At 43.2% G+C, this 22,493-nt stretch overlaps 1 protein-coding gene across 2 annotated transcripts in view; it reads right to left on the bottom strand.

Moving 5' to 3' along the window:
- LOC127642977 (netrin receptor DCC-like) overlaps positions 1–21,224 on the bottom strand; it is a 278,565-nt gene extending 257,341 nt beyond the window's left edge. For both annotated transcript variants that reach the window (XM_052125464.1, XM_052125465.1), the window contains exon 1: positions 20,961–21,224. In XM_052125464.1, the coding sequence (XP_051981424.1) occupies positions 20,961–21,036 (76 nt within the window). In that variant the 5' untranslated portion in view covers positions 21,037–21,224. The remainder of the gene's footprint in view (positions 1–20,960) is intronic.
- Positions 21,225–22,493: the final 1,269 nt, after the last annotated feature.

The raw sequence follows: 22,493 nt of genomic DNA, 5'->3' as shown, positions 1-22,493 counted from the left end.
AGGGACGACAGCCTGATTAAACCCCCAGAAGAGGTCATGAGTCACAGTGCTGTCGTTTAGTCATCTGATGCTTTTTTAGTTTAGCTGCAGGAAGAGGTTACTTTGAGATGGTGTAATTAAGGAAGAGATGGAAGACGGGCATAAAACATGTTTATTAGTCACTTTTCTATAGATCGTAATGGTTCTGGAAGTACATTTACATGCATTTGGCAGATGCTTTTATCCAAAGCGACTTCCAGTGCACTTATTACAGGGACAATCCCCCCGGAGCAACCTGGAGTTAAGTGTCTTGCTCAAGGACACAATGGTGGTGGCTGTGGGGATCAAACCAGCAACCTTCTGATTACCAGTTATGTGCTTTAGCCCACTACGCCACCGCCACTCCACACTTTTATCCAAAGTGACTTACAGTGCACTTATTACAGGGACAATCCCCCCCCCCCCCACCCGGAGCAACCTGGAGTTAAGTGCCTTGCTCAAGGACACAATGGTGGTGGCTGTGGGGATCGAACCAGCAACCTTCTGATTACCAGTTATGCACTTTAGCCCACTACGCCACCACCACTCCAAATCCCATTCAATTTTTACATTGACTAAACTTGTAAACCTTTAAAGACAGACCGACCTTGAGCTCCGGGGTTGTTCGTCGATGGTCTATGCTTCAGTTGAATTTCAACTTCATATTTTAAAGTCTTGTTTTATAGCGAGATGCATGGTAAACAACTACATTACTCGTGGTAAAGCAAAGAAAGCTTCACCAATCAGAGAAACACAGCCAACCAAGACCACAAAACAAGCCTTGGTACGACCGGCCCTCTCCCAGACGCACTGCGAATGACGTAATTGAGTCTCTCGTTACCCTTAAACTACATACCTAATTGGCGGCCTGGGTATCTCGGCGAGTATTGGCGCTGACTACCACACCTGGAGTCGTGAGTTTGAATCCCAAGGGCATGCTGAGTGACTCCAGCCAGGTCTCCTAAGCAACCAAATTGGCTCGGTTGCTAGGGAGGGTAGAGTCACATGGGGTAACCTCCTCTTGGTCGTGGTCGCTATAATATGGTTCACGCTCTCGGTGGGGCGCGCGGTGAGTTGTGCGTGGATGACGTGGAGAATAGCGTGAAGCCCACACAAGCGTTATGTCACCGCGGTAACGCGCTCAACAAGCCACCTGATAAGATGCGCGGATTGACGGTCTCAGATGCGGAGACGAGAGTCATCCTCCGCCACCCGGATTGAGGCACTACGCCACCACGATGACTTGGAGGGCATTGCTAATTGGGCGTTCCAAATTGGGTCGAAAATAAACCATTTACATTTATGTATTTTCGCTGGAGTTTGGCGCTAGCCTCTCTTGACAGTGTGCGCCATTAGAGCGCTTCACGCGCTCTTCAGGACAGGAGCAGGTTGACCTCCGTGGTGTGGAAGTCGACCTTTTTACACAGCATATTAGCTTAAAATGCCCCTATATGGGCATTAAAAGTGTGACTGGAATTTGAATGCTCAATAATCATGGTTAGATCAAATAACCGTGATCATGGCGGTTGTTTAATTATCGCGACAGGCCTAGTACCCCCCCATCTCCCATCTGATCGCCAAGGAAGTCTTGTTAGTTACACGGTTTAAGAAGCCTGATGGGGAGCATACTAGCATCCAATGTTGAGGACCAATGCTGGTTTGTTTAACAGGAATGTTGATCCATGTCCAACAAAAGACGTTCATACAGTGACACAAGCATCACTTGGCTTAATGACAGCCACTGCAATGTTAATTTGTGGTCTGGATCTTCTCCATGTTGCTAGAGTACAGAAGTATGAATGGGTTCAGGATAACCTGTTATTATGACAATCCTGCGCTCTATCAGCAGCCCGAGTGCTCACGTTGTGTGTGCATTCTATATGGCTGAAAACCAAATGGCCAACCTCTACATCTATAAGTCTCATCCTGTGGCTTTGTGTTTGGCTTGTACTCTTTTAAAGTAGATTTAACTTCCGCACCAATGGAAAATGTATGGGCTTGTCCCTGAAGCATGGATGAGTGACCCAAAAGCTCATATCCAGAGCTTAACGCTGATGTGACCACGCCTCCATTTGGTGTCGGCTTATCGGAAGTGTGTGTGAGTGTGTGTGTGTGTGTGTGTGTGTGTGTGTGTGTGTGTGTGTGTGTGTGTGTGTGTGTGTGTGTGTGTGTTGGCGACCCAATAAACCTACCCAGCTCAGGTGTGATTCATTACGGTATTGTTGAGGTTAAACTCTCCAAAATGAATTTTTGTGTGAACAGCGACAGAACATTTTGAAGTGAGCCGAGAACAAACGGAGACGCTGTTTCCAATCGCCTCATGTCTATTAAAGGGACAGTGCACCCAAAAAAAAAGAAATCTCATCATTGACACCTGGTGCCATCCCAGATGTTTCTGACTTACTTTCTCCAGCAGAACACAAATGAAGATTTTTAGTAGAATATCTCAGCTCTGTAGGTCCATACCAAGTGAATTGTGACCAGAATTTTGAAGGTCTAAAAATGACAAAGGCAGCATTAAATGAATCCACACGACTCCAGTGGTTTAATCCATGTCTACAGAAGTGATATGATAAGCAAAAACAAAATAAGCATGTGGAGGTGAAAGTGAAAGTGGAGATTTATAGTAATTATAGGATTAATTATAGGATGTATATGACATAAAGGCAGTGGTTTAATCCATGTCTACAGAAGCGATATGATCGGTGACAGTTTTAAGTCCTTTTATTAATAATAATAAATTCTCCTAAATGCCCAATAGGTGGCGATATACATGAAGAATGCGAATCGCCGAAAAGAAAAGGAGAAGAACTCTTAGAAGAGAATAGGGCTGTTTGAAGTGGAGATTTATAGTAAAGGCACTTCTGAAGACACGGATTAAACCACTGGATTACATTTATGCTGTCGTATGTGCTTTGTGAACCTTCAATGTCTTGGACCCTGTTGACTTGCATTGTAAGGACCTACAGAGCTGAGATATTCTTCTAAAAATCTTCATTTGTGTTGAAAGCTGTAGAAAGAAAGTCACACATCTGGGATGGCATGAGGGTGAGGAAATGATGAGAGAATTTTCATTTTGGGTGCACTGTCCCTTTAAGATGCACTGATGTGGATTCAAGCTACTGTAGGTGTTGAGCTAACCAAACCAAATGCCATTTACCAAATGTCCTTCCCAAAAGTCCTTCTACACCCAAAACAAATCAAACGTGTTTTCCTCAAGAGAAAGTCTTCATTACGATCTTTACGAACTATTGAGATCTCATTTGTGATTTCTCTGTCCTATCGATTAGCAGCTAGTCAGAAGAAACACAGTTGGCGCAGGAGAGAAGCTGCTGCATTTGACGAGAGGACGGATGGCACTGAAGTCACGCTGCAGATGCTCATTCTGGCATCAACAGGAGAGACAGACAGAGATAAAGACCACATAAATCCTGTCTGTCTGTCTGCCGTCTGCACCTCCTGCGTCTGCGGTCAAGTGGCATCTCACATCTTGAGCAGCGGCAGCCAAACCAAACACGCAAACACACAAATGCGATGAGCATGCGGCCCCGTGTACAGAGAGTTATTATGGCCCCAGACTCCAGCAGGGGCCCCTCACCCACACGCACACACGCACGCACACACACACACACACACACACACACACACACACACACACACACACACACCCACGTCTCTGCACCAGCTGACTCCTCTGTGTTTGGATCAATGGCAGGAGGTTTGAGTGAAAGGAACGGCAGATGAAATAAAAGATGGGAGCAGATGTCGATTCCCGCCTACTCAATCTCTATCTCTCTCTCTCTCTCTCTCTCTCTCTCTCTCTCTCTCTCTCTCTCTCTCACTCTCAATTCAATTCAAAGGGGCTTTATTGGCATGAATGTAAACAATACAGTATTGACAAAGCAGAGGATGTCGTGTTAAATGCATATTTTATTTTATATTTTATAGTGTATATTGTTATTATAGTTTTTATTTGATTCATTACCCGACACCTTATTTTAATTCTATTTTATCATTATTATTTGTCTTGTCATTATCTGTTTTGTGTATTAATGCTTTGGCAATATTGTATGTAAACACAATCATGCCAATAAAGTACTTTTAAATTGAAAAATTGTTCAGAACTGCTGAACTTTCTCTCTCTCTCTCTCTCTCTCTCTCTGTCAATTTTCAATTTTCAACACTCTCTAACTCTCTCTCTTTCTCTCTCTCTCTCTCTCAATTTTAAATTTTCAACACTCTCTCAACTCTCTCTCTCTCTCTCTCTCTCTCTCAATTTTCAACACTCTCTCTCCAACTCTCTCTCTTTCTCTCTCTCTCTCTCAATTTTCAACACTCTCTCTCCAACTCTCTCTCTCTCTCTCTCTCTCAATTTCAATTTCAATTTCAATTTCTCTCTCTCATTTTCAATTTTCAACACGCTCTCTAACTCTCTCTCTCTCTCTCTCTCTCAATTTTCAACACTCTCTCTCCAACTCTCTCTCTCTCTCTCTCTCTTTCTCTTTCTCACTCTCTCTCAATTCTCTCTCTCTCAATTTTTCAATTCTCTCTCTCTCTAACTCTAACTCTCTCTCCCTCTCTCTTTCTCTCTCTCTCTCTCTCTTTCTCTGTCAATCTGTCTTCCTGCCCTGCAGAGAAACTCTGATCAGGGTTTTCATGGGCGTCTCTCATCGTGACCAGGGTCAAAAATGATCTTTATTATATATATATATATACACAAAATATTATATTTTGTGGGTCACTGACAAACAAGGTTGATAAAAATGATTTTTAAAAATGTTTATCTTGTGCCCATTTTGGATTCATAATAAAAAAAGAAAAAAAGAAAAATGTAATGCATTTTCTACTAAATAAAAAAAGAACTTTTAAAATGTCACGTAGCGACACCATCAAGTAAAAGGAATTAAAATATGTTACTTGAGCTGACCCACCGGCCCGCTCGGTTCTCCCGATGGCCCCAAAGTGCGTCGGCCCAACGGGAAAATGCCCGGTATGCCAGATTACCAGTCCAGCCTGAATGAACGCCAATGAACAACAGCGTCACTGAAGTGATTTGCACTGACGCTGTAATAACTTAATTAGATTGACACCATTCTAATGAGAGAGAAGCACTTGGACCCTCGTCAGATACTTCATTCATTCGCTAATTACTGCAGAGCTCGACCCTTCATCAACCACAGTCGCAGGAATAACTTTTATCCCTCGTCAACTACAGACACTGTTGTCCAAACAAACCGATCCGAACGACGATCACAGATGCACACAAAAGCCGTTAAATGTGAGTGCGGCCCGTATGGTCCGAGCTCTTTCATCTTTAACCCTGTGCGGCTTTGTCCTTCTGTTTGATGCTCACGGGAATCACGCGCTGACAGCATGTTCTCTTTATGTGTCGACACGAGTGTGGCGCTCTTAATGACCTCACGCGGAGAGCAGAGCAATGCCCGCTGTGCACCACACACCCCTCTGTGTTTGCAGAATGCAGAGGGCCAATTACCAACGGCAAATTACTCCCGAAATACATAGAGAGAGAGAGAGAGAGAAAGAGAGAAAGGAAAGGGGTGAATAAATGAAGAACGGCTTACGCCCTGTAGAGTGACCCTCAGCGGGCGCCGGCTGCTCGCCCCGTCAGGGCTCAGGCTGCTGCACCAGATGCAATTAGAAGAGAGAGACACAGGCACTCTTATTCTGAAACGTCTGTACTGTTAGCTGCTCACACAAGCACAAACGGGAAACGAAATATGCACTGTCAAAAAGCAATTATCGTGCACGGATTATCGTGCAAAAACGATAAATCAGACAACCTCTACTCTAGCTGCACTATTGTTATTCTATTGAGTTTTTGTCATGCCAATAAAGCACGCTCAACCAACATTGTGTGTCGTGTTGCGTTGTATGTAGGAGTGTGCATGCAGCGTGTACCTGTTTATACGTGCATGTGTATGTGCTAAAAGCTAAAGCTAACTCTGGCTAACCCGACAAATGAAGGTGTTTGTATAAATCACGACTTGAGCTGGAAATAGTCTGTCTGGTCGTATCTCATCTCCATAACAGCAACAAATGGCTGCACGGTAGTAAATATTCCCACGTTGTTGCTAAAATTAAAAGCATTGAGGATGTGCGGTGCATTCTGCAGAGCAGCATACACGCTCTTGTTTTATGAATGTGAAAAAGATCCCAAAACCCTCACTTCAAGGATGAAAATTGCATGAGACGACGGGCTGAAAACTGCTGCATACATTTCAAGCCAATTTCAGCGAGCGTTCTGCCTTGTTTAGCGGCTCTCCAATTGATACTATACTTGTCATCACATAAGTGGTGAGAGAGAGAGACGGCGAGATTCCTCTACACGTGAAGCGTGACTGAGTTTGACAGACCGTGGTGAAATATACCTACTGTACCACATCGCTTCTTAATCAGCCTGAGTCAGATTAGCATAGTGAACTCGAGAAAAGGGCGAGACGAGGATTTCAGCGGTCTATAAGATGAGAAAAACTCTTTCAAGGCCTAGTTCAGCTAGAGATGAAAATTCAGTCATTATTTACTTACCCTGATGTTCTGCTTACCCTACAGTCTGTGTGGGTCCTAATGCCCCAGTATAGTGATGGGGACCCTACACTGTAAAAAAGCACCGTCTTTCAGATGAGACGTTAAACTGAGGTTCTGACTCTCTGTGGTCATTAAAAATCCCAGGATACTTCTCGTAAAGAGTAGGGGTGTAACCCCGATGTCCTGGCCAAATTCCCCCCATTGGCCCCTATCTATCATGGCCTCATATTAATCTCCATCCCTGAATTGGCTACATCACTCTACTCTCTCCTCTCCACCAATAGCTGGTGTGTGGTGGGAGTTCTGGCACACTATGGCTGCCGTCGCATCATCCAGGTGGATGCTGCACACTGGTGGTGGTTGAGGAGAATCCCACTCTACTATGTAAAGCGCTTTGAGCGCCTAGAAAAGCACTATATAAATGTAAGGAATAAATAATTGTTAGCAGTAGTTGCACTAGCTGTTGTTAGCAGCAGCGACCATTGTTGATGTAGCAGCAGCGACCATTTTTGTTGTTAGCAGTAGTTGCACTAGCTGTTGTTAGCCGTAGTTGCACTAGCTGTTGTAAGCAGCAGCGACCATTGTTGATGTCGCAGCAGCCCCATTGTTGATGTCGCAGCAGCCCCCATTGTTGATGTCGCAGCAGCGACCATTGTTGTTGTTAACAGCAGCGACCATTGTTGTTGTTAGCAGCAGCGACCATTGTTGATGTAGCAGCAGCGGCTATTTTTGATGTAGCAGCAGCGGCCATTTTTTATATCACAGCAGCCACCATTGTTGATGTCGCAGCAGCGACCATTGTTGTTGTTAGCAGTAGTTGCACTAGCTGTTGTTAACAGCAGCAGTCATTGTTGTTGTTAGCAGCAGCGACCATTGTTGTTGTAAGCAGCAGCGACCACTGTTGATGTCGCAGCAGCCCCCATTGTTGATGTAGCAGCAGCGACCATTGTTGATGTTGCAGCAGCGACCATTGTTGATGTCGCAGCAGCGACCATTGTTGATGTAGCAGCAGCGACCATTATTGATGTAGCAGCAGCGACCATTATTGATGTAGCAGCAGCAACCATTGTTGATGTAGCAGCAGCAACCATTATTGATGTAGCAGCAGCGACCATTATTGATGTAGCAGCAGCGACCATTATTGATGTAGCAGCAGCAACCATTGTTGATGTAGCAGCAGCGACCATTATTGATGTAGCAGCAGCGACCATTATTGATGTAGCAGCAGAGACCATTGTTGTTGTAGCAGCAGCGACCATTACTGATGTAGCAGCAGCGACCTAAGCAATTTTAGATGTACCAGTTTATAAACAACACATTACGAGGTAATTCACGCATACCAGGATCGTAGCAGCATGCCTATAGGCAACAGTAATACAATATTGTGCATATGACTTACTAAATTGGACACAACTAAGAGTTCGTCCAAGTTTCTGAATATGAATTCAGACAAATGGAACGCACGGTAACACTGAGTCTCTAGCATTCTGCCTAACGTCTACTTTTGTGTTCCACAGAGGTCATACAGGATTGGAATGACATGAAGGTGAGTAAATGATGACAGAATTTAATTTTTTTTGCTGAACTATTCCTTTAACTCAGTCAATTCACAGGGAGACATTATAGATTGCAGTAGGCCAAAAGTGAACAAACATACACAGGCTTTTAAACCAATCACACACAAACACACACACACACACACACACACAGCTGACGGCGGGCCAAGTGTGGACAGATGGGTCCAATTGTGATGGAAATGAAGAGTGACCCTTTGAACACGCAGCTCTTTTCAGGATGAGATGTCATCAATTTGCCTTTTATTTCTGCTCTCTGCTTATGCTGGGGTTTGTTTACCATTCGGCCAGTCTGTCTGTCTATCTGTCTCTCTCTCGTGTATCTTTCCCCAATGCTCTTCTCAGCACACAGATTTGGTTATGGTGATTTGGGTGATTTAGCTCATGTATAATCGGTGTTAATCTGTCATCAGATAATATCAGATTATGTTGTAGAATGAGTATTGAGCGTGTTGAGTCACAGATATGATCAATCTAGCAAAGCAAGATTCCTACACTGCGAAACACAATCACAACAGCAGGCTCGGCTTTCAACATCAATGTGCATTTAAACTCATTACAGTGAGCTGAATATGACAGAAACGCAGGCCAGCATATGCAAAAGCATGTAATTCACTAATGCTATAATCCAGTTCAGAACACAAACTATATCTCAAACCAGCAAAGCACTCTCAGGACAGCCTATACGTAGCTATTTGTACATTCATATACGTACATAAACGTACGTACATGTTCGTGCAATAACGTTTGATCCAATATACAGTATTCATTTATATATGCTGCTGTGGCGGATGGAGACGGAGATCGTTGAATAAAAGGCTTGAATTTGGGTCTGTTTTTTGATTATGGCTAACAAATATATGGATTAATTTATTATTGTTTTATGGTGCTTTTTGGTTCTTCGATTTTTTGGCAAATTCTGAAAACTTCTGAAAAGAGCTTTTATTCATTTTTGACATTTTAATGTTTATTCTTGGTTAAAGTGATGTAATCCTTTAAAACGTTGTATAGGACCAGCAGAAATCACACAGAACTGAATGAAACCGTAAAAAATGTAATATTATAATGTCATCTGGCAGACGACAACCCCTGGCGGATGGAATGGCCCTCTTCATTCTGGTGGCCGATAGCGAGCCCCTCCTACCCTTGCGGCTGGCAGCAACTCCTCCATCCCTAGGTGGATGGCCGCAGCTGCTCCTTTGGCCAGACGGCAGCGGCAAGGACTCCACGACAGCACATCCCTCCTCCATCCCGGGTTTCAGGACCAATGTAACAGGGTTTGAAATGGGAAAGGAGGCGGCGGGAACCAGCTGAACAGTCAAAATAATGTTAAATGAAAATTTAAACAAAAAGACACAAACATAAACACACACGGCAGCTGCGTGTGGCTCTCTCTCTCCTGAACTGCCGCATCCGGCTTGGCATTATACCTTTCCTCGGCTGATTAGCCCAATTGCGGGCTGGCCGAGCCAGTCTTCAGCCTAGCCCTCCTCCTCGAACCCTCCTCCCTCCTTTGCCTAAGGCCGGGGAACCTCCGTCTTGACATACATCCCCCCTTTCTGAGGGGGGGAGTGGTGCCGGCAGGCTTTCCCCACCTTTGAGAATGAGTGAGGTGGAGCGACAGTGAGAGAGAGAGAGAGAGAGAGAGAGAGAGAGAAACAATTGCTCGTCGGTTCCCAGACATGCAGTTGCCTGGTCATCCACCACTCCTCCACCATCTGGCGGACGACAGCCACTCCTCCCCAGGCGGACCAGAGCGAGTGTGTTCCAACACCACAGAGCTGAGCTGACAGTGGCTCTGCAGACAGTGCAGAGTTAAGCGGTTCGGTGTTAAGCGGTGTCTTCTCGGTAAGTTGCTAACTAGTTTGTGAAATACATGCTGGAAAGTTAATGAACAATGACCCCATCATTTTCCCTTTTCAATATAACTAATATAAAGTTAACCCTGTCCCTGACAACCATGTCACTCATGTTTATCACATCTGTTTGCTAAGTTAGCCAGCTATAGTTTGTCAGTGCAGTCAGTAATGTAGCAGATTGAAAGGTAAACATCAGAGCATCTTTTTACAGCTCAGCAGACAACAGTGCTGGTGGTGGATTGTGTCTGTTGAGCGTTGATTTCACTCTACGTTGTTACCTAGTTGGTGAGACGCAATGCTGGTCTATCTTTTACTCTCCGTGACAATGAGCTTATGGCTAACTAGCTAACCACGTAGCTACTTTCATTGCTTGTCAGCTGAGTGGAAGCTAATGTGTAAACATGTATTCTCAGTTTGGTACCCCCTTCAACCGAACAATTACAATCATATACTCACTCTCGTGTTGTTACAAACCTGTATAATGTAGTCACCATTCACTTACATTGTATGGAAGAAAAAAGGCAGTTAAAGCGAATGGTGACTGAGGCTAACAATATGATGTAGTCAGCAACAGAGAAATACTGTAGTTGCAGAGAGCTTTACGCTTTTTAAAAATATAATGTGAAATATTGTGAGTTGCTGTAGAAGAGCTCATCTCTGATAGCAGGTGGCTGTTTAAAGCTCCTCTGGAGCTGAATGAATCTCACTGTTGACCTTCATACAACACGCAAACACAGAGGAACTCGATGTGAAAAGAACATCAAGAGTTTTAGAGGATGTTGTCTGTGAGCATTTGTGTGTTTGTGTTGGTTTTGCAGTAAAATGATGCGTGGAGACATTGGCAACACGTGTCTGCCGCAGCATCTGTTTGTCTTCAACCGTTCTCTTGGCATCTGCTGTGATTGTGCAGATCGATGTGCTCTCAGAATGATAAACAAGTCAAATCTCACACATCAGTGCCACTCTCGTCCTTTAGGCAAAGACCAGCTCTAACAGATGTGTATCAGGACAAACACATTTGCTTTCTTCACACTGAATGCCAGGAAAGAGATGCAGGGGAATTATTGGCAGAACAAACCAAACAAGACACACTACGTGCTGTCCATAAATATGCTTCTGAGAACAGGTCTGTCAGGGTAACCAAAGTCTTTCTAACGAGTCAGTCCACCGTCGGTCATCTCTGGAATGCTCTCGAGAGGCTATTTCCAGTCATGCCATTGCATTGCTCCTATCTACTTGAATGGGGGAACAAATGGTTGGTCAAGATTACGATCAAAGAACATATTTCAAATCAGCAGTAAAATCTGCAGTTTTCCCGGCTTGTGTTAGCTAATGCGCATGTACATTCTCGAGTTGATTGACAAGCGATGTCTGTATCTAAAAGGTGATTGGCTCTTTTAACCGGAAGGCGGGACTTCCTTTCTACATCCGTTGACCGTTGGGCGCTAGAGCTCCTTGGTTGGGTGTTCCAATTACTCCCATTCATTTTAATAGATGTTGCCCGTCTCTGCTAAATAGGGCTGAAACGGTTAGTCGATGTTATCGACAACATCGCCAATAAAAATTGTCAACAAAATGTTGAAACGATGAAGCGCTCTCGTTGTGAAATAAAGCGGAGCCGGAGCTGCCGTTCCGCTTAAGCAAAACTTGCATTTCGAGCATCTTTATAGGAAACACCCTGGCATTACATCTTTAATGCATCCTTATTAAAGTCCAAATAATAAGGAGGCAGGTCATGTAAATAAGTACAAACCCCGGAACTGGCATTCCTCTGTGCAGTCAGCGCCTCTTCTATGAGTTGCACGAAGTGACCGGATCAATGGGGAAGAGACTGAAACTGCACACGGCTGATGCTCGTCCCTCTCGCCCGCTTGCTGCAGCTAGAGTATAACGAAGTGAACGTATATATAATGTGTGGTGAGTTGTGTGTGGATCTTGGAGAGTAGCATGAGCCTCCACATGCTGTGAGTCTCCGCGGTGTCATGCACAACGAGTCACGTGATAAGATGCGCGGATTGACGGTCTCAGATGCGGAGGCAACTGAGACTCGTCCTCTACCACCCGGATTGAGGCGAGTAACCACACCACCACGAGGACCTACTATGTAGTGGGAATTGGGCATTGGGCATTCCAAATTGGGGATAAAAGTCTTTTCAGAGGCTGTGGCTCAGGTGGTAGAGCGAGTCGGCTGCCAACCACATGACTCGACATGCCGAAGTGTCCTTGGGCAAGACACTGAACCCCAAGTTGCTCCCAATGGCAGGCTAGCACCTTGCATGGCATCTCTGCCGCCATTGGTGTATGAATGTGAGTGTGAATGGGTGATTGGGACACAGTGTAAAGAGCTTTGGTAACCTCTAAGGTTAAAAAAGCGTTATATAAGTGCAGACCATTTACCTTTTTATGTTCACTAAACTTAAAGTAGTAACATCAAGCCCTTGTAACTTCAATCAGCTTCAATACATTAAAACTGAAAGTGCATCAATATAGAATACAGTAACAACATATAAAACATAAAGTGTACATTTTTGCTACTTTGAGACCTATTTGGACATGCCAATGTTTGGGTATGAAAATGACATCAGGGTTTTTCCTGGATCAAAAATGGTACGTGCTTTAAAATAAATTCAATGCAATAAGTAGCTACAGTTTTTCACCACATTAAACTGGGTAAAATTATTTCTAACACAATCACACAGAGGCTATCGTCTGTCGGTTGTGTAATGTGTGCAATCACACGCTCCATACGGCCGCAACCCAAGAACAAATCATGCATAATCTCCTAAACACAAGACAGATTCCAGCCTCCACAAGACACATTTAGTGCAGACCCAACAATAAAACATATGGACAATTATATTTGACAGGACAGATGAGCTAAAAATAAAAAAGAATGTTATAGTCACTGATGCGTGTGGGTGAAGTTTGTGGTAACTGAATTATCAGCAGAGACTCATCTAGAATTTGAACCGCTTCAAAGAGTGAAATGGTTCTCTGTTTTAACATCCTGTAGATTCTGGCACTGTTTCTGAGCACATTTGCTGTGTGCTTTCCAAATGGATTTACTACAGTACACAAAAGAAATGTGTACTTTTGGCCGGATCTCAAACTTCATTAAAAGTGTAGAAATGCAACAGTTCAGCTTCAGACTTGCAGTTGTTTTACTGTCTGTCCTTAGAAATATAAGCGGCAAATTCTTATTTTTGTGAAAGGTCCAAAATTAAGACTCAATGTGTGCCAAATGTGGGTAAATATTAGCAAGTAAATAATAGTAACAGATTACACGGTTTTAATCTAAAAACAGGAATAATAACTTCTTAATTCTTATGCACATGAAGTGGACAGCGGTAAAATCACTGTAACATGGTGTGACAGGGCGGAGGGCGGGTCCGGCCGGGTCCTGATTTTACACACCCGGCCCCTTATCAGGCTAATCAAGCCTCCGAGAGGGATAAAGGCCGACTGCGGATGGTGGTGCGACAGAGAGAGAGCATTTACGGGCAGCTGTCCATCCTATGTGTGTGTTTGTGTCTTTTGGTTTATTTGTTCATTAAACTATTATTTATATTGTCAAGCCGGTTCTCGCCTCCTCTTTTCCATTGAACTGCTTTACACTGGTGCCGAAATCCGGGAAGGAGAAGGGATACGTCATAGTGGAGTTCTCGCCGCTACCATCCACCCAATGGAGCAGCCGCGGCCATCTGCCAGGGGACGAAGGAGCCCGGCTGGAAGCGGGAGGAACGGTCGCCAACCGCGAGGGGAGAAGGGGCTTCTAACCGACCACCTGGAGCGGGAGAACCACTGCCAGAGGCGGGGGAGACCCCTTCTGTTCTCCGAGAACGCGGCGGGTTATTGGGGGGTCATCTTGCCGTGGTAGTGGGGGGGTCAGCTTACCCCAGAAGTGAGGGGTCATCTTGCCCCAGTAGTGGGGGGCATCTTGTCCTGGTATTGGGGGGTCATCTTGCTCCGGTAGTGGGGGGTTATCTTGCCCCAGTAGTGGAGGGTCATCTTGCCCCAGTAGTGGGGGGTCATCTTGCCCGTGTAGTGGGGGATCATCTTGCCTTGAAGTGGGTCCAAAATGAACTGGTTGTCTGTATGCCAACAAGGAACACATTTCTCACATTTCTCAGCGCTGCTTAATATATTTGTCAGAAGTTTTATTTGTATTTGATCTCACTACAACAGATATCACACAGAAATGACCCCTCGTGTCTCTCTTGATAACGCACTCAAGCGCCGCTCTCACAGAAATCAGCAACAATAGTGAACTTAATACAGATCTCAGCTTAAAAAATGAATATTCACAGAGGTGCAAACTCACAGAAGTTCAGAACAAACTCTCATCTCAACATATTCTCCATCTCATCTCCAAAAACACACAAAGCGCTTTCTGTCAGTCTTGATTAGCCGTGCGCTCCTTACGCGCATCAGAGAGCCAAAACTAATTCAAGCTAATTTGCATTAAAGCAGCACAGCCAGCGGCCATGTCATAGATGACGTGCGGTAAGGGATTTCCGTGGCGTGTTTTGACAAACGTCACACTCCGTTAGAAGCAGAGCTGTGCTTCAAAATGACATTGTAAAATAACAAAACCAAGTCATGTTTTTCATCAGCTTGATTCTCTTACTGGTCTATTATAGGAAGCCACTCAAGGGCATCATTACAGTGATTTTTACCAACGTTTAAGGGTGTTTTTAGACCCACAGCATTGTACTGCTGAAGCCAAAGCATAAAAAAAGCTTATTTAGGGGGTCTGGGTAGCTTAGCGAGTATTGACGCTAACTAGCACCCCTGGAGTTGCGAGTTCAAATCCAGGGTGTGCTGAGTGACTCCAGCCAGGCCTCCTAAGCAACCAATTTGGCCCGGTTGCTAGGGAGGGTAGAGTCACATGGGGTAACCACCTCGTGGTCGTGATTAGTGGTTCTTGCTCTCAATGGGGCGTGTGGTGAGTTGTGTGTGGATCGTGGAGAGTAGCATGAGCCTCCACATTCTGTGAGTGTCCACGGTGTCATGCACAACGAGTCACGTGATAAGATGTGCGGATTGACGGTCCCAGAAGCGGAGGCAACTGAGACTCGTCCTCCACCATCCGGATTGAGGTGAGTAACCGCGCCACCATGAGGACCTAGGCCCATAATGATAAAGGTGCAGACCTCTGAGCATCCATAAGCTCATCTCATGAGCCCAAAAGTCTTTTTTTGGGGGGTGATGGAATCCAGAAGGGAAGTGCATGGTACCCACAGTGATGGTAAAGTTCTTATATGAGGATTTATGAGTGCTGAAGGTGTGGGGGAATTGTACTTTGTCACTGGCATCATGAATTCACAGATGTTCTGCAAAATCTTTAAAGAGAAGGTGCGACACTCTCGCCCCACCCAGTCTGGCAGTTTATACCATGACAGTATTTCTTATTTACATTTGACTTTAAATGGGCACAAGGAGTGTGTTCAGTAGCACATATTCCATACCATATTTGCATATGGTATCGAAATTGGTATCGAGAACCGAGAAACTAGCATTGGTACTGACTTTGTGACAACACTAGCGGTTACAGACAGCCGCATCGATGTCCTCCAGGGACACATACTGTATGTAGAACAAGAGGACATAAACGCCATAAAACCGCATGACACGGCGAGTCAGACAGAGCCGTCTCACCTACACTGGACCAGCAGTTCTGCCTCATCGCATTAAACTGTGGCATATGTATTTATGACCACTGACTGCATCTCTCGATAAAGTATAGCGCTGTGAAATTTATGAGCACTTACAAAGATTAGTGATGCACATGCGCATGCCGAAATCTCCAATCATGCAGCATCACTTTGCGTACGGGTAAACTGTGAAAAACATTCAGAGAAAATTCACATTCTTAATTCACAGCATGATTAGCTGTTGAGCTGAAGAGCTCTTGAGATGAGTTATGATAATGACAGCGCTGGACTTCAGCGCTTTCACGTTCCCTTTGATTGACAGAAAGACTTCAAAGCACTCATACATGCTAAAATATTGGAGACATTTTTTAATTTGTAATTATCACTTCTGCTTGAGTTAAATTATACCGATTCAATGGAGAGTGCCAACAACATCTATCAAAGTACAGACAGACAGACAGACAGACAGATGGCAAACGTACATACTCTCAGGCCATTTCAAAAGCTCATTATGACCCTGTGCTCGCCCTGATGCCACAATTACTGATGGAGGTGAGAGATTGAAGAGAAACCTCTAACTATTGAGTCGTGACTTCACAAGCAGCTCAGGTATGTGTAATAACTGAATACAGATCGATCAGTCTAGAACTGGATTCAAAGAGAGAGAGAGAATGAGAGGAAATACAAAAGAGTGAAAGAGAGAGAGAACAGAACACACAGCTAGATGCATGCACACACACAGACACCTGCTGGTCCACGCTTATGAGTTTCGAGAGGAATGCACTCATCGGAATGTGAAAGCTGCACTGGACATGATGCACGTCGATATGACACAATGCCCGTGTTTAGTGCCGCTGTGTGACAAATTACAGTCACAATAATTCATCCCAAAACGTGGCATGATGAACTGAACTAAAGCTAACTTTAATCCCCACTTTAGTCTTTTCTCTTGACCATTGATGGCGTCTCATTTCATCACCTCTATTGAATGCCTGTGCTCCTCTTCATCTGGATATTTCAACTGAATATCAACATTTGTGAGATTTATTCCATCCTAAACAGTGTTGAGGTTCAATTATAAAATATTTTTGTGTTCTCTGACATTCTATTATTTTGGATGTTAAAAATTGCTATGTCTATTTGTTAACTTATGGGGTTATTGTTAAATACTTCCATGCATTAAATGTGCATTGCCTCAGGTGGGGGGGACATCTTGCTCCAGTAGTCGGGGTTCATCTTGCCCCAGTAGTGGGGGGTCATTTCGCCACAGTTGTGGGCCATCATCTTGCCCCAGTAGTGGGGGGTCATTTCGCCCCAGTAGTGGGGCATCATCTTGCCCCAGTAGTGGGGGGTTATTTCGCCCCAGTAGTGGGGGGTCATTTTGCCCCAGAAGTGAGGGGTCATCATGCCCCAGTAGTGGGGGTCATCTTGCCCCAGTAGTGGGGAGGTCATCTTGCCCCAGAAGTGGGGGGTCATCTTGCCCCAGTAGTGGGGGTCATCTTGCCCCAGTAGTGGGGGGTCATCTTGCCCCAGAAGTGGGGGTCATCTTGCCCCAGTAGTGGGGAGGTCATCTTGCCCCAGTAGTGGGGAGGTCATCTTGCCCCAGAAGTGGGGGTCATCTTGCCCCAGTAGTGGGGAGGTCATCTTGCCCCAGTAGTGGGGAGGTCATCTTGCCCCAGAAGTGGGGGGTCATCTTGCCCCTTATTCATAATTTTTAGTTAGCAAATGTTTCTATTTATTTCCCTCGATAATATGTAGCACAGATAAATGTAATTAACTTCTTTGAAAGTGTGTTACTGTAATCTGATTACCCAAATTTAAAATGTGTTGATGTTTTTTTAAGGATGAGTTCACGTCACACAACCTGTCCACGTTTGAGCCACAATACTGAGTTTGATTGGACACACGACACTTTGACATTGATGACAAAAGATTTAAGAAGCGTAAGACTACTTAGTAGGTCCTCGTGGTGGTGCGGTTGCTCGCCTCGATCCGTGTGGCGTGGGACAAGTCTCAGCTGCTTCCGCTTCTGAGACCGTCAATCCGCGCATCTTGTCACGTGACTCGTTGTGCATGACACCGCGGAGACTCACAGCATGTGGAGGCTCATGCTACTCTCCACAATCCACACACAACTCACCACACGCCCCATTGAGAGAACCACTAATCACCATCACGAGGAGGTTACCCCATGTGACTCTACCCTCCCTAGCAACCGGGCCAATTTGGTTGCTTAGGAGACCTGACTGATTCAAACTCACGACTCCAGGTGTGATAGTCAGCGTCAATACTCGCCAAGCTACCAAGGCCCCCCTCTTTTCTCTCTTAAAAGGTTATCTCTATATTGCTATGCCAACAATACCTGATTGTTTGGTTAGTTGCATTAATTTGCATTTAGCAGGTTTAAACAGACCTGAGACCCATCAGATGAAAAACACTATACTAACACTTAGCTCCGACGCTATTAAACACAAAACAAACATGTCACCACAAGTAAATCAACAGGTTAGAGAAGGACGCACATTCATACCAACATATCATTTCCAAGGGAACTATGATGCAATTTACAGTGAATGATAAAGCCATTTCGGTAATGCATATGTTCGCCGCACGACTGTGGAAACATTTATTTAAAATCCATATGGCAAACTTTCACTTTCAACAGCCTCGGTGTCTCCTGGGCGGCTAAATGAGACAGTGGCACATCTGTTTCCAATTGAGATGTTTTGAGAAATGAACAATCAGACATAGAATATAATTGATTATTTTTACAGAAACAGCAGGAAACTGCTACAACCTTTTGCATCCATATACAAACAGCCCAGTCTGAGAGCAGTTTAATTAACATGTGCTATAATGCATGTGTCCATCTGTGATTTAAATGGAAAAAATCTGCACATGCAAGATGATATTTTGAGTGCTTAAAAACATGTAAGCATGTGCAAGATGATATTTTTATTGCACAAAATTTTTCTGCATGTGCAAGATGATATTTTTATTGCACCAAAAATTTTCTGCATGCGCAAGATCATATTTTTATTGCGCAAAAACAAATTCTGCATGCGCAAGATGATATTTTTATTGCACAGAACAATTTTCTGCATGCGCAAGGTTATATTTTTATTGCACAAAATTTTTTCTGCATGTGCAAGATGATATTTTTATTGCACAAAATTTTTCTGCATGTGCAAGATGATAATTTTATTGCACAAACATTTTTCTGCATGTGCAAGATGATATTTTGAGTGTGACTGGCAGATCACACTGAACATATCCCCGATAATATCCCATCCCTTAATGAAAATCCAACATTTTAACCCATTCTGCGCAGTCAGTAATAACAACGCATCTCGCATGACGTTATTAAAATATGAATCTATTAACAAAATTACAATGAGCAGAGCTGCTGCTCTTTTCACTTTATGCAACACTAGAGAAAAGCATAGAAAAACAACCTGAACATGTTCGAGTCAGTCTCTGCATTAACCAGCACAAATCAGCAGCTCTAAACAAGTGTGTAGCCAGGAAATTACCTTTGGGTGGGCCTCAAGAAAAATAGATGGGCCAAATTGTTTGCCCAAATTTCCAGAGAAGTTGAAAGGTGGTGCATTCAAACAGTTCTTTCACAGTTTCAGAAAGCATATAATTGAAGTCAACTAATAATCTTTAATCTTCTGGGTGGGCCTGGGTCTAATTTGGGTGGGCCTAGGCCCACCCCGGCCCACCCTTGGCTACGCCACTGGCTCTAAATCAAAGTACCACAGTTTAAAATACCCACATTCAAACCCTTTGACCTGTTTATGGTTTTCTGCAGAACATATTTACTTTCAGAGAATGAGATCCTGAGGAAAATTAAACAAAATAATCCATAAATAACCCTAAAATCTCCTAGCATTTCCTGAGGATGCAAACTAGCAACTTGTTTAAAACAAGGCTCTTCAAACCCTTCACCCTGTCAATGGCTTTCAGCAGCACATATTCACATTAAGGCAGCCTCAGGGAAATACTTTTAATCCTTACATTTTATCAAATCAAGTAGCATTTGCTGAGGTAGTAAACCAGCAGCCAGTTAATTTGCATAACATAACCTCATTACTATGGCGTTACATATGTGCCACAATTCTGCACGCGCAAAATTATATTTATATATATGTGCAAGGTGGAATTTTTAGTGTAGAAAAAGTTATTTTGCATGCGCAAGATGATATTTTGGGAGCAAAAAACATTTTCTGCTTGCACAAGGTGAAATTTTGAGCACATACTTTTTTTTGCACGCGTAAAACGAGATATAGAGCGCTCCAAAACATTTCTGCATGCGCAAGATGATATTTTGAGAACAAAAAAATCATTCTGCATGCACAATATGAAATTGAGCACACAAAAAGTTATTTTGCTTGCACAAGATGAAATTTTGAGTGCACATGTTTTTTTGCAAGCGTAAAACGATATTTAGAGCACTCAAAAATTATTCTGCATGCACAAGATGATATTTTGAGAGCAAACAAATTTATTCTGGATGAACAAGATGAAATTGAGCACACAAAATGTTATTCTGCATGTGCAAGATGAAATTTTGAGCGTACAATTTGTTTGCATGCGTAAAACGATATTTAGAGCACTCAAAAATTGTCTGCAGGCGCAAGATGATATTTTGAGTGGAAAAAAAAATTCTGCACGCAAAAGATGACATTTTAAGCGCACAATAATTTTTTTGCACGTGTAAAACGATATTTAGAGCGCTCAAAAAATGCTCTGCATGCGCAAGATGATATTTTGAGCGCACACAAGTTATTTTGCACGCACTTGAACTCTTTAGCATCTTCATGCAAATATAAATTCATTTTGAGAATGTGAATCAATTTGCGCTTGAATAAAGTTTATTTCAATATGAATTTGCACAGAACTCTTATTCACTCAATATTTTGATATATTGATATTTTTCGCATGCTCAAAATATCATCTTGCGCACGCGGAACATATTTTGTGCGCTCAATATATAATTTTGTGCGTGCAGAATTGCGGCACAATAATAAAAACCCCTCAGCCTGTCCAATGCTATCTGCAGCACGTTAGAGAAGATGATGCTGAGGTAAAATTGCATGTATTTGTACAATTAAACTCAGCAGTAACCAGTAATAACCTCATGCAAACCATTCAACCTGTTAGTGGCTCTCTGCAGCACATTCAGCTTTAGAGAAGTGGATTTCCCGGAGAGAAATTCAACTTATTAATCCTCAAAGTGTCCGAAATCAGACAGATTTAAACCAGTAAGCAGTTAACCAGACAAGAGAGTGTAGAAACGGACTTACCGTGTGTTGTGGAGAAACAGGTGAGAATATAGAGCCCAATGATGAGAGGAATATCTCCAGTGACGCAGCCCATCATTATCAATATCACCGCAAAATCCCGTTATTAGTCAATCAATCAATCAATCCGCTCCGGGTGAATGGGAAAGATCATCAGAAATCAGCGCGAGCGTTATAAAGCCCTTAGAATGACTCGGAGCCGTTAAACAGCAGCGCGAGTCTCCATCCCTGTTCCCGCGGATGTTCTTCTGATTGACTAAACGCGCCGCACGCTCTCTCGCTCACTGTGCGCGCTGCGGATTCTGGCAACGCGAATTCATTGATCCGGAGAGGACGGAATGAAAACCAGGGACGGGTTGTGTTCGGATCCGGATCTCAATCAGTATGGAGTTATATTTGTGCCACATTTCTGCGTGCACAAAATTATATTTTGAGTGCACAAAAATATTTTGCACGCGCAAGATGATATTTTGAGCATGCAAAAGGTATTTTTGCACGCAGACTGGGAAGGAGGAGAAAGCAAAATGTAAGAATTCTGAGCAGATTCATATTGAAATAAACTTTATTCAAGAGAAAAAAATATTTTCTTTTGCATTGCTTTACAAAACTGAGTTCAAGTGCATGCAAAATAACTTATTGTTTGCTCAAAATATCATCTGGCGCATGCAGAAAACATTTTAAATCGCTCAAAATATCATATTGCATGTGCAATATAACTTTTGTGTGCTCAATTTCATCTGGCGCATGCAGAACATTTCTTTTGCACTCAAAATATCACCTTGTGCGTGTAATATAACTTTTTGGGCACACAAAATATCATCTTGCATGTGCATAACTTTTTTTGTGCGCTCAAAATATCATCTTCTGCATGCAGAATATTTTTTTGCACTAAAAATATCATCTTGCACATGCAGAAAATGTTTTGCATGCTCAAAATATCATCTCGTGCATGCAGAATATTTTTTTTTTGCACTGAAAATGTCATCTTGCACATGCAGAACTTTTTTGTGCGCTCAAAATATAATTTTGCGCGTGCAGAATTTTGGCACATGTATGACTCCATAAATCAGAAGGTTGACAATGAGAGAGCGCGCGTGCCATCTGCGGTCACAACAGAGCTAGACACTAGAGAGCAACAGTGCGGCGCGTTTGCAAACCTCGATTTGACTCATTTTATGCTTAATATTAAAACATTTGATCAGAAATTGTAAAACCAGAATTGTTCTTCAACGACAACAGTGCAGCTTGATAGTCGCGAGACTCTGTAGAATCAGTATTTTAGTCATTATTTCTAGTAAACATACTTATAAACTAAAATTCAAGACACATTCTATAAAAACAAGTCTCAATAGCTTCTGTAATTTTGCAGAAATTTTGCACAAAAAAAAGTTTAGAATTTTTTAGTAGTGTTTTAGATTGTTTTGAGAACGCTTGTTTATGGATATAAAACCTGAAAAAACCCTTTAAAGGGACAGTTCATGCAAAAATGAAAATTCTCTCATCATTTATCCACCCTCATGCCAATTTCAGATGTGT

This window comes from Xyrauchen texanus, chromosome 4 (assembly GCF_025860055.1).
Source record: "Xyrauchen texanus isolate HMW12.3.18 chromosome 4, RBS_HiC_50CHRs, whole genome shotgun sequence".
Lineage (NCBI taxonomy): Eukaryota > Metazoa > Chordata > Actinopteri > Cypriniformes > Catostomidae > Xyrauchen > Xyrauchen texanus.
The sequence above is the reverse complement of the archived record's forward strand: the minus strand, read 5'-3'. Positions and strand labels throughout refer to the sequence as shown.